Source organism: Zonotrichia leucophrys, chromosome 4, assembly GCF_028769735.1.
Source record: "Zonotrichia leucophrys gambelii isolate GWCS_2022_RI chromosome 4, RI_Zleu_2.0, whole genome shotgun sequence".
NCBI classification, from domain to species: domain Eukaryota; kingdom Metazoa; phylum Chordata; class Aves; order Passeriformes; family Passerellidae; genus Zonotrichia; species Zonotrichia leucophrys.
Window position 1 is genome coordinate 60,191,568 of NC_088173.1, and position 12,735 is coordinate 60,204,302.

The window sequence follows — 12,735 nt, forward strand, 5'->3', positions numbered from 1 at the left end:
ATTAGTATTACTGCTCTTCTTTCAGTTCATGCTGCCCAACTCTCCAAATACTTCCTATGTGAATATAAACAGGACAACTTGTGTTCACTCTTAGTACACAGACTTCCTCTTAACCTCACCCAACCACTACCAGCTGACACCAAAAGAGTAATCAATTTTTACTTCAATTAGCATATAAGAAAGTCTCTGTTTTCTTTCAATTACAGAGTTCAAACAGCTTCACAGTGATGAAAATACTGTGCCTTTAAAATAAATCCTCATTTATCAAGCTTTCTATCAAAAACATAAAAAATGTTTTGTAACTCTTTTCTAAACCACTAGTTTTACCAATATCATTTTAAGCTTTTCTAGAATACTGAACTTCACAGCAATAATTTTAAGTATATCTATCAACAATCAAGAACACTCCTGATCTGTACTTCATATCTCCAGATGCAGCTTAGATACTCTCTCATAAATGTATAACAATGCATTTGGCTTTATAAAAAAAGAGTGTCAGACAATACAAGTGGCATTTGTAAATGCCCATGTTACCAGAACATGTAAGACAGATCTATACGGTGGCTGTGTCATCATTTCTGTCTTTCCCACCCCACAAGTTTAATCCTTAAGTATGTTACACCTACTCTCAAATTACTGATCTTAATGGAGTGTAAAATCCAATACTGTTTTAGGAGAACTCCAGTAGAAAATAAACCAGTTGCCTCTCAGATCTGCAAGCTTAACAAATTTGTATCTACACAACTAGACTACCAACCTTGTAATCCCAAAGACTGAGAACTAGTTTGACAATACCTATTGTCTAAGAGAGACATGTTGACTGAAATGTAATTATGCTTTTCTCTTGTGAAACAAAATCCCTCTCAGTTTCCAATTTCGCCTGTGACTGATGACAGGCAAGCTAGCTCACAGCTGTCCAGGTGTAGTGGGCTGATGCTGGCTGTAAGCCAGACACCCACCCAAGCCTCTCTATCCCCCCTCTGCAGCTGGACTGGGGAGAGAAAATACAAGGGTTCATGAGCTGAGATAAAGACAGAGAAGTCACTCATCAAATACCACCACAGGCAGAACAGGCTCAGATTAGAGATATTAAGTGAATTTATTACTAACAAAATCAGAGCATGATAATGAGAAGTAAAATAAAACTCTCAAAACACCTTCCCCACCCCTCCCTAGCTCTGCCTCCTGCCCAGCAGCACAGAGAAACAGGGAATTGGGATTACAGTCAGTTCATCACAAGGTATTTATTTCTCTTGCTTCCCAGGAAGAGGAGCCCTTCTGCTCCAACATGAAACCCCCCATGGGAGACAGTTCTCCATGAACTTCTCTGACATGAGCCCATCCCATGAGTACAGATCTCTGCCAGCTGCTGCAGCACAGGTCACTCTCCATGAGGTCAGTGACCAAGGACAGAATGCTCCAGAGGGGGCTCTGCTCTCCACAGGCCCTCACATGGTCACAGCCTCCTGTCAGGTGGATTCTGCATCCTCATCCTCCATCTCCATGGGCTGCAGGGGCACAGCTGCTTCACCACGGGCTGCACAAGCTCCAGGAGAATCCCAGCTCTGGTGCCCAGAGCACCTCCTCCCCCTCCTTCTGCACTGACCTTGGTGTCTGCAGTCGTTCCTCTCACATGTTCTCAACCTACTCTTCTCTGGCTGCAATTATAACTGCTTAATACAGACTGTGGGTTTTTTTCCTTCTTAAAAATGTTATCAGAGAGATAACCACCACTGGCTCAGCCTTGATCAGTGGCACATCCATCTTTGGAGCTGCCAGGGATTGACTCTGCTGGACATGGATGAAGCTTCTAGTAGCTCCTCAAAGAAGTTACCCTGCTACCAAAGCTTGGCCATGCAAACCCAATATACCAGGTTATACCTTTTTTTGAAAACTGGCAGTTAAACATGAACACTCTGTTCTGAAATGTTCTTGATATAGCTGGGGGAGAAATGTTTGTTTTAAAAATCAACAAACGAGCTTTCCTCCTTACAAAGCTTGCAGGACAAGTCCTACTTCAAAATGTTCATTCCTAGTGTATTTTGCTTTTAAACATTCTCTTTTGTTACTAAGGGACTTAAAAGCAGTTCATACAATGTAATCATAGACTTCTGCTCCTTTCAGGATTCAAGGAGGAGATTTTTACTGAACACATACTTCTACACCATTAACAACAATTTTATCATCATCCAGTAGCAGGTTAATACAATTAAGATTCCTTTAGTTTCCAAACACATTTAAGCTTCTTTTAATTTTCTGGGCATGACAACACTGAATCTTCCTCGCTATCTCCAGGTTTCATCATCTTCTCTATGTCTTAACTAATCTGTACTAATTAACTGCTATCCATCTTAATTCCCATACGAAATTACTTCAAAATCATTTGGATGAGAAGACAGTAGCCAATAAGGAACCCCATTCTACCACAGGCCACTGCAATTACATCTAATTTTCAGCCTCTTAATCTCTTAAGTCACATTTGCACCATTTCAGCCAAAGCATGTTCCTTTGCCATAATTTAATTTAGCTGTGTATACGCACCTTTCTGACAAAAACAAATAATCTTGTACTCTATTGATACTGTTTAAAAGCATCTAAAAGAACAACAAGGTATTTCTGCCTAGCATACACAAATTTTAGTCTAGCTACTAAGCCTAATGAACATGAAGCACATAGTGGCAATGGTACCTACATTTTCTTATTCTCAAGAGTGCAGCAGGTCACACCACTTTAGATTCAACAGCGATACACACAGAGATTCTATTATGATGCTCAGCAGAGGCCCCAAAATGTCATTAATCAAAAGGGTTAAAGTATTTCTAGACTTCACTACAGAAGCTAAATCAGACTTGAATTTCATGCCAACCACCCAAACTAAGACTAGGTCCAGGCAGAGCCAACTCCAGGGCCCCTGGGTAGTACCATCAACTGACACATGGACAACTCCAGACTGCAGAGCACAGGGTGCTAGCTTACCAAGGCATGTTTTAAAGTGATTCAGTAATACAGTGTCAGATGCTTTTATGCTCAATTATATACACTTACAAGCATGTACTGTGTGCAGCATTTTATTCAGAATTTGCTTATATTACATTATGTCCTGCAAATGAACCCCGTGAAAATCAAATAACTCGTACTCTATCCTTTTGTGTGAACATCTGTAGCACTGGCAGGTCTGGAGTCCAGAGCCATTTGCCAAAGGAAGACACTTATCCCATGCCCTGCAGTGATGGTTTTAACAGTTATTTAGAGTAATACATAGCAGATAATGTAGCAAGCACAAAATTCATAAACCAGAAGACCACACACTTGGGCTTTGTGAAAGGCTGAAGACCAGCCTGACCTAGCATCTTGCTAGAAAAATAAAATCTGCTGAAACAGCAGGACAGCAGTGTTCCTTTCTCTTGCCACCAATTTTCACCCTTCTGCAACAGCTGTTTCACTAATTCACACATTTAAGTACCCAGCTAGTCTGAACTCAACTTCAAACTAAAACCAAGCAGACAAGTGGTTTCTAAGCCACTATCACTGAAAGTAATTCTTCCTACCTGTTACTTCAGCTTACAGCAATACTCCTATCAAAGAAGGACAAATGTTAAAGTCAAGAGTATTTGCTTTTATAGTGACAGTCACTGCTTTGGTTTTTTAAGGGAGCTGACCTGCCAGAAGACACTTTAATCAAATGTCTTACAACTCATGCAAGAGGCAACACATCTTTATGGCTGGAAAGTCTACTCAAGAAACCAGGGTACCTTCAGCATCACAAGTTACTTGTACCACATCCCCCCTTGGCACAGTTAAGGTTGTGCTTGTAAGAAAGACATTGAGATGTTCCACATCACTTGAGAAGTATTTCTTCAAGAGTACTAACTGAAAGAAGAATGAGGTGAAAAATGTTTTTGCTAGCTGCACTTCCCCTACTAAAAACACATTTAGGTTGACTGAGTCCAGCAACCTTTCAAAATGCCTACAGGTTTTTAACCTCTTCTCCATCTCAGTTCACCAATATGGACACTAAAAAGAGCTTCAAAGAAAGACCAGGACTAAGAAAAAAAACCACCCCAGGTTATTTCAAGTAAAGTATTTAAAATTTCCAGAAAATCCCCATTTCCTGATGCAGTTTAGCTGAAGTGCTTGTGTACAATACTCCTTTGCAGGCCATGGAGTCTATTTCTGAGACCTAACTCCCTGAACTTAAGGTACATAAAGTCTCCAGGCTAACACTGCAGGTTATTGATAAAAAACCAAAACCTGAACACTGTTATTAAAGCTACTACTAAAAGCTAAGCAGTAGAACCAAATGGTTGTTCTTCAGGTAAGTTGTACAATACATGTGAACAGAATTATCTTTTCAATAAAAACCAAGGATGCTCTCAGGCACCCCAATCTTTGGAGTTCCCATCAGGACAAACCTAGGGTTCATTCTCTGGGTTTCTGTTTTTGCAGTACTTGAGTTGATGAGCATTTGGATTTTAGAAATGCCTTGCAAACCATTTACATTACAGATATGTACAATGTCAAAGGACCTAAAGTGTATGGCAGGTAAACCTCAGGTTATCTAAACAATAAACTAGAAAAGGAAACTGTTTTAGTCTACACAAGTCACTTGAAGCAGTTTCTGTATGAAACAATGAACAGAAGAAAATACCTCTTGTCCAGTAAGAAAGAGTAAGAGATCTCCTTCTTCTTCTTCACACATGTGGATTTGTATCACTGTTCGAATGGCAGCCTCAAGGTAGTCCCTTTCAGGTTCTGGAGTATAGAATATCTCCACAGGATGGGTGCGACCCGGGATAGTTAGCAGAGGACAGTTATCAAAATAGATCTGAAACTTGCCAGCATCTAAAGTAGCACTCATAACTATAACCTGTAGAGTTGGAGGACAAAAAGTTACTCAACATTTAGAACTTGTGACATGTTACGCATGCAACGTGTAATTTTAAGAAAGTAAATTGCTGACTGTGATATATAATAATGCTTTTATTACCTGAATACAGTGCCCTTGTTATAAAGATTCAAAAAAATTTCAAGTCAAATACATAAGGTTAAGCTACAATTGTATTGTTTCTAGGAGCTTCCTCAATACAAAACAGGTTCACAATTTCCTAGGGTTAGACTTCCAATATACATTATCACAGATCAAAAAACAGTAATAAAAATCAGCTAATGGTAAGCACACACATACTTTATCCAATATGACTGCAAATAGAACAGAGATGCTGCTGGACTTCATCATTACTGACCTTCAGATCAGATCTTTGTCTTACAACTTCCTTCAAAACTCCCATCAAGATATCCGTAGCCAGTGTTCTCTCATGGGCCTCATCAAGGATTATAACACCATAGCGCTCCAGCAAAGGATCGTTCATTGCTTCCCGAAGCAACATTCCATCAGTCATGTACCTGAACAAACAAACCATTCCAGCTCACACTCTGCTTGTTAGGCTGGATGCAGAATCCTCTTCCATATTCACTACATTGCTTGAACTAAGCTTTTCATCAACTTTTAAAATGTATTAACACCAGCAAACTACTTCTAACACTCTAACATGCCCATTTTAAGTTTTCAAATAGAAGTAGAGTATAAGTGGAATCTGGGATTATGGGGGGAAAGCTTAAAAGAAAAGGGACGGGGGGAAGGGGAAACAAGGTTTAGTAACATTTACAATAGTTTGTAGAGTATTACTGGCAGACATGCACACCTGAGCTCAAGAAACAGGAAAAGGGGAAAACACCATCTAAAATCCAAGATGTACTGTTTCTGCAATTGTTCTCCTTTTCTGTCTACAGATCATCTGTTCACTTCTTGCTTTTCTGGTACTGTTATATTTTTTTCCATATTATCTTTATGCCCAGTCCTTTACCTACTTGTACGACCAAAGAGAAGTCATCTCTTGATAGAAAAGCATTGATCCTTGAGCCACACTGTGATATTTTTAACAGAGCATTCTGAATGTAATCTACAAATGATGTATTAAATGCACCTGTTTCCTGGTAGCACAGGAATCTATAGCAGCTGACAAGTAAAACACTCCTGTGTGTCTCAGAGCCAGGTACAGGGCAGTTTTGAACCTTCAGAAAGTTCTCTTTACTGAAATAAGCTACTGAACTTCACCAGAAGTAGAGCAGAAGACACCACACATAAACCATCAGCTGAATGTACATCAAAGAGAAACTGCCATGTTGAAGGGCTTTATTATGAATAGCACCTCAAGAATAAAATATTTATTCAGATCACCTCCTTTTTTATGGATAATTTAAAATTAATTTCTATAGGGTGCAGTGCCTCCTTTAGGAGGAATGAGTAATTTCCAACTCTTCATGCTTCATACCTCTCATTTCTCACCTCATGCTACAGCTCCCATGTCTCTTCCCCACTCAGACACAAAGCACCGATCCACAGAGTAACTCCCTGATTAGTCCTTTCATAACTTTGCTCTCATCCTTCACTACCCTGTTGTTCCCCCACCTCCAAGAATGCTGTCACACTTACTTCAGGATGGTTTTAGCACTGCTGCAATCCTCAAAGCGAATGGAGTAGCCGACCTCCTGGCCCAGCATGACGTCCATCTCGTCGGCCACGCGCTGCGCCACACTCATGGCAGCCACGCGCCGCGGCTGCGTACACGCCACTCCCCTCTTGGGGCCCGGCAGGGAGCGCATGTAGTCAACGCACCACTGAGGGATCTGGCACCAACAAATTCAGGGATCAACACACTTCAAATGGTCACACACAATCTGTCGTCTTTATACTGAACTCTAAGTCAGTTAGAATTCCACAGAGACGTCAACTGCACACGCAAAACCAGGCAAAGCAGGAGAACTAGACTAGAAATAGGCTAGTTAGTTGGATTCAGTGCCACTAAATAAGGATACTCTTGTTGTATGTACGTAACTATCTGTGAAGTTATCAAGGAAACACATAGGTTCAAGGTACATTTTACCCATGTTAGATCAATACCTTTTACAGGTACTTGGCAGCAGCCAACATGCTCCAGAGCAACCAAAATTAGCCCTAACACACACAAGATTTGAGATCAGTAGCACAATTAAAGTTCTAAGTAAGCAAAATGTATTTTGTGTCTTGAAAAAGTAATGCTTCTTAATATGTTTAAGCAAAAATAATTATTTTAGTAATAAAGAATTGTCTTAGCCAAGAAGTGCAACAAATAAAATGAACAGACAATTATGTTCATTAGGTTTATTACTGTTCTTTGGAAATTTCATCAACCAGATATAAAACCCCTATGCTTTCCTTCCTGCATTAGCACTCCTTTTATTTGCCAGTCTGTAGTTTTCTGCTCCTATTAGGAATCTGGAAACAGTAAGAATCATCCAAAATAAGATTTATTCAGAATTCCTATAGTCAGTAACAGTTTGAGGGAGATTATTCTCAACATGTTCTCAGTGTGACACTTTGTGAGGAGACATCTCCAGGCCAAACTAGTTCCAAGCCTACAGACCAAAAAACCCACTTGATCTTAGTAATTACTTTCCAAGTATTCTTAAAAGCACAAAGAGGAAAAGAAAACATACCCTTTATACATGGAATTCCAATGAGGAATAAGAGAGAAAGCAGTATAATTTAAACCAGTAAGACATAACCAGAAGCAGATCAATGTAGCCTTAAGCATTTTTTAGTGAAGAATATACTTCCACTATAAATACAGGAATAAAGCAAACAGAATCAAAATATGACAGGAGCCTACTAGACTGCTGTGAAGAACTCAAATTTCTGAAAATCCTATTCAAAACTAGAACTAATAGCAGTTATTGAACACTAACAGCAGCAACATTAAACCTATCTTGTAACATATACATGCCTGCCCAGCTTCCCAAGTCACGAGTAACAGCTCAACTAAGTGTATTAGTATATGTAAGTATATTAGGTGAAGCTTTTTGACTTAGAGCAAGTCCTGAAATAAATTTTGAACCAACAGGTCTGCCAGGCCACTGCAGCATGAAATAAAACCAATTTAAAATTGATTTTCCAGTAAGCAACAAAACCTTCAGCAGTGGTGTCAAATGAAAGAGAAGGGCTCCACAGACTTCCCTGCGCTATGCTGATACAGACAAGCACCCAAAGACTTTTCCTGTCCAGCTTTCAAAGACACACAAATACTGGGAAAAAGGACTGTGCCATACTGCATTTTTTACTTCACTCATGTCTGGGAATATACTCTCATTTGGTTATTATGGAACCCAGGCTAAAGTTAATCTCACTGACAGAAAAAAACCCACCCTATACCATCATCAAAATCCCAGACTTTGTGCATAAAAAGGTCATTTTATCAGTATCAAAAGCAGGAGGAATGGCTTTAGCACCATTTCACCTCAAGGACTTTCTCAAGTAAGAGATTTTCAAGTATGACTTCCATAAACATGAGAAGGTAGTGACTACACACAGTGGCCTCTAAGATCAAGGATAAATGGACTAAGGATTGTTAAACACTACTTCAAAGCCAAAGGAACCTCATCATTCTAAGGAATGCATAGCAAGAGACAGAAGAGCATGGCCCTTTCTGGCTTTTTTGAGCCTCTCCAACAGCTTGAAAACTTCCTCAGTTAAAAGTTACGGGGTAGAATTCTCCGAATTTTCATTATTTGAGAACCTGCATCAGTTCTCCTGCACACTAAAGGACAAGGATTAAGCTATATTCCACATCACCTTTTTTCTGGACTTTGCCAAGAAGCCCTGCTAAAGCAGTGGCATCACTTATATTACACCAATACACAAAGGAGATGCCACTCTACCATTGTCTTTACCAGAGTGAAATTATACCAGAACCACATATGATCCCAGATTTAAGAGTGAATGCTGCAATTACAGCAAGTAATTATCCCTTCCTAAGAGAAATCTGGCACACCCATTCCACCACTGAGCCTGCTTGCAGTGCATTTAGAAAAACCACTTAACTTCCAAGGTTAAGTTTAAATTACCAATCAAAGTATGGCAAACACTAAAGAAATGAAAATTAATGCCTTGGCTTCCAATATATTTCTTCAGTGCTTTGGGGTTTAAGTATATATAAAACAAGTGAGAAAAGTGTCTCACTTTTTTTTCCATTGTCTGAGCCAAGCACTTCCAAGCCTGGGTGTTCTACACAACTAACTAATGGGAAAACATGCACATAATCATAGAATCACAAAATGGTTTCAGGTGGAAGGAATCTTAAAGATCATCTGGTTTCAACCATCCTGCAATGGCCAAGGATGCCACCCACCAGACCAGCCTGCTACAAGCCCCATCCAATGTGGCCCTAAACACCTGCAGGGATGAGACACTCCCCAACTTCTCCAGGAACCTGTTCTGGCATTCTACCACTCTGACACTGAAGAATTAATAACACCTCATGTAAATCTCCCCCCTCTCAGTTTAAAAGTCATTTCTCCTTGACCTACCCCTATCTGCCCATGTAAAAAGTCACTCTCCATGTTTTTCTAAGTCCTCTTCAGGTACTGAAAGGCCACAATGAGGCCTCCCTGGAGCCTTCTCTTCTCCAGGCTGAACAATCCCAACTCTCTCAACCTGTCTAAATAGGAGAGGTGCAGATAATCAGGGAAGGGACTTGAAAGGCAGCAGCTCACTATCAGAAACATATCTACTACTGTATAGCCGTCTATTATCACAATGAAAGAAGATATTAATTTTGGAAATAATATTTTTCAAATATTGCTTGCTTTTATTTGTATAAAGGTGACATTAACAGCTTATGTACACCTGCAGTTTGAGCATTAAAGGATTTCTTAACTGCAGAAAAGTATTAATCTTGCTCAGATTGATGAATTTAACAAAAACAATCATCCCCAAACAGGTTTTAAGACAGCAATTGACCAAAAAATGATGGGACACTACCATATGCAAAATGAAGCTTTCATTAGGTGGCAGCAGGACAATTTTTAGTGTTATGTCCCTAGAGACACTGTCAATTGTTTAAAGATGTATCTGCAACTTCACAGAGCAAATTCTGAGGAAGCAGGGAAGCTTCCAAGACAGCTTACATGCTTCTGGTACCTTAAATCCCATTTTTAGGAAAGATGTGTAACATTACTTAAACCCTTTCAGAAACTAAGTAGTAGTTAAAGTAGTAAGATAATGCAGGAAAAGCTTCATGCCTGAGGAATGACATTGATACAACCCTTAGATCTTTAAATTTTCAGATCACAACAAATAATATTGTTTTCATAAATGTAAGCACCATTTTTAACACAATATTTGGGCTACTGCATCTTCTAAATCACTACATAATCAAACCTTTCTGAAGAATTCTATACAGACCTGGTCCTGTCTTATACAGTTAATGAAATATAGATAATATCATAATACTACCTGCTGACATAACAATGGTTCCCAGAATGTGCAGCAAGGTCCTGTAACTTTAGATAGTTTAGGCACAGCTATAAAAGATATTAAATATACTATGTCCTTCACATTTTCTCAACATCCAAAATTGTATGACCAACCTGTACGACTTAAAGCTAGCTATAATCCATTTTAAAAAGTCTAAAATATTCTTCTGGTTTTATTTTCTGCCTAGGTGAAAGGATTTTATCAGATTACAGAACAAAAACCTCTTTTCCATTAGTTTTAAACACAGACTTTAAACAGCAAACTAGAGGATAGTTTTGAACAAGTCTGCCCTGCTATAAATACCCAGGTGTTCCTTGTAGGTTAGATAATCCCTGTTCACTGGTCCTCAAAATTTTTCTTAAGGCTTAAGGAGGCTCTGCACATCTGTTATCACTGTTTTTGGTGCTGAGGAAGACTTTAAAAAACATCAGTCTACTAAAAAAAAAAAAAAAAAAAAAGAAAAAAGTGATTTTCAACTGCAGCACTAAAAAGCTTTAAAACCTCTGAGAGGTTTCAGCACCAAAGAAACACAAGACTCTACCTTTCAAGTTTGAGCACCACTAACAGCTAATCAGATGTCAGAACTGTATCTGACATTTCAATTCCTTTTATCTGTAGCAGTAAGTTTCATAAAACATGAACAAGTTCATACTTTGTAGCTGCCATCTACACAGACAGCTAAATAAATTATTTGGAACCACCACTTCAGTTTGTGGATTAGTACACTTCTGTCCCACCATTAAAGCTCCATCTTTCTCTAACAGAAACCTACCAATTATAAAGCTCAGTGTAAGCAGGGGCCTGGAAACAGTACTGGATTTTTCAAGTGGAAGAAGCTGCAAAATTCTCCTCACGTTCTGCACTCATTAAGCAAATGTAACATTCATCACATTAGTTTTGCTCACAGTTTGTGAAGTATTCTTACACAAATTATTTCTCACACACAACCATGACCTTTAAAAAATGCAGTATCATATAGATATGAACTCACCTGTGTTGTTTTACCAGACCCAGTCTCTCCAACCAGCACAAATGACTGGTGCCTAACCAAAATATCCGTAAATCTTTCCTTATATTCCCAGACAGGAAGTTGTAGCCTTTTTTTCAGGATATCATAATATCGTGGGGTATGTGGCAGATTTGTGAAAGGGTTAATACTGTGTGGAATCATTGCTGGCTTTATGGCTGGCAACCCAGCAGATGCATAATAGGTGGAGTTGGATGCAGGTCGCAGATCTTTCTCCTTGTCCCTCTCCCGGTCACGATCTCTGTCTCTGTCGCGGTCCCTGTCCCGATCCTTGGAACGGTCATCCCGGTCCCTGTCCCGGTCCCGATCCTTCCTAAAACGGGGCCAGAGCACAGCAGAAAATGAGACACTTGAATATTTCAATGCAGAGGAGGAATTTTAATACAAAGCAACGCTAAAGGTGCCCAACCCCATCTTCAAACTCTTGTAGGCAGCCACCTGGGAGGATAAGCACCAAGCAGTAACAGCAGTACACAGGATGCACACTCAACATTAGACACAGCTACACTCATTGTACCTAAACACAGCAACAGCTCCTCTCATTACAGGCAAGACTGAATAAAGCCATCACATGGAGAGATGAATGTTTTAACTCCCTTCATCTCATGATTATAAAGAATCAGCTGTGCAGTGTAGTTATCTTACCTCTCCCCATCCTTACTTGCAGCTGCAGAAAAATAAGATACTAGTGTTTTTGCCTATCCACCAAAGGAATTATACCCATCCAAAAAAACTAACTCAAGATAATAATCAATAACTGCAATAATGGAAGCAAAGTTTGACTTCATTGTTTCACAATTACTCTGCAGCTTTATTTTTGCTTCAAGTCTTACACAAAATTCTGACTTCATCAACTTTGGTTGTTGAGTCTGGAACTTAAGACTTAAAACCAGCTACTACAGTTCACAGAATCAGAATAATCAAAGTTGGAAATGACCCTTAAGATCATGGAGTTCAACTGTTAACCCAACACTATCAAGCTGCATGTCTTCTCCAGTATCACCTCCCACCACACACCTGAACAGCACTTACGTATTTGCATTTGCTCCAAATATTAAGTAGAAAAATTCACTGCATGTGCAAAGAAAAACAATATTCTCAAACTCTGACCTCAGTGTTTGCGAGTTTTTGATTCTGCAAGTCCATGTACTTGTTCCTGCACATAATCCCCCCTCTTCCTACAAACACACTTATAAAAGAATCCTTAGTTTGACCCAAAAACTACAGCTTTTTATTAAAAATTCGCTACTCAGGACTTTGAAACAAGCCCTGCTTCACAAAAACAATCAATTTTATTTTAAACTAGATCAAGTTAAAAAGATTAGTGGCATCTTTGCCTGCAAAATGGAAGGCATCC

At 39.3% G+C, this 12,735-nt stretch overlaps 1 protein-coding gene across 1 annotated transcript in view; it reads right to left on the reverse strand.

Moving 5' to 3' along the window:
• The window catches only part of DHX15 (DEAH-box helicase 15), a 43,589-nt gene that overhangs the window by 26,147 nt on the left and 4,707 nt on the right, over positions 1 to 12,735 (reverse strand). Inside the window, exons 2-5 of the mRNA XM_064711891.1 lie at positions 11,343 to 11,691; positions 6,494 to 6,687; positions 5,244 to 5,403; positions 4,649 to 4,867 (exon numbers count right to left, since the gene is read on the reverse strand). Of these exons, the coding sequence (XP_064567961.1) occupies positions 4,649 to 4,867; positions 5,244 to 5,403; positions 6,494 to 6,687; positions 11,343 to 11,691 (922 nt within the window). The remainder of the gene's footprint in view (positions 1 to 4,648; positions 4,868 to 5,243; positions 5,404 to 6,493; positions 6,688 to 11,342; positions 11,692 to 12,735) is intronic.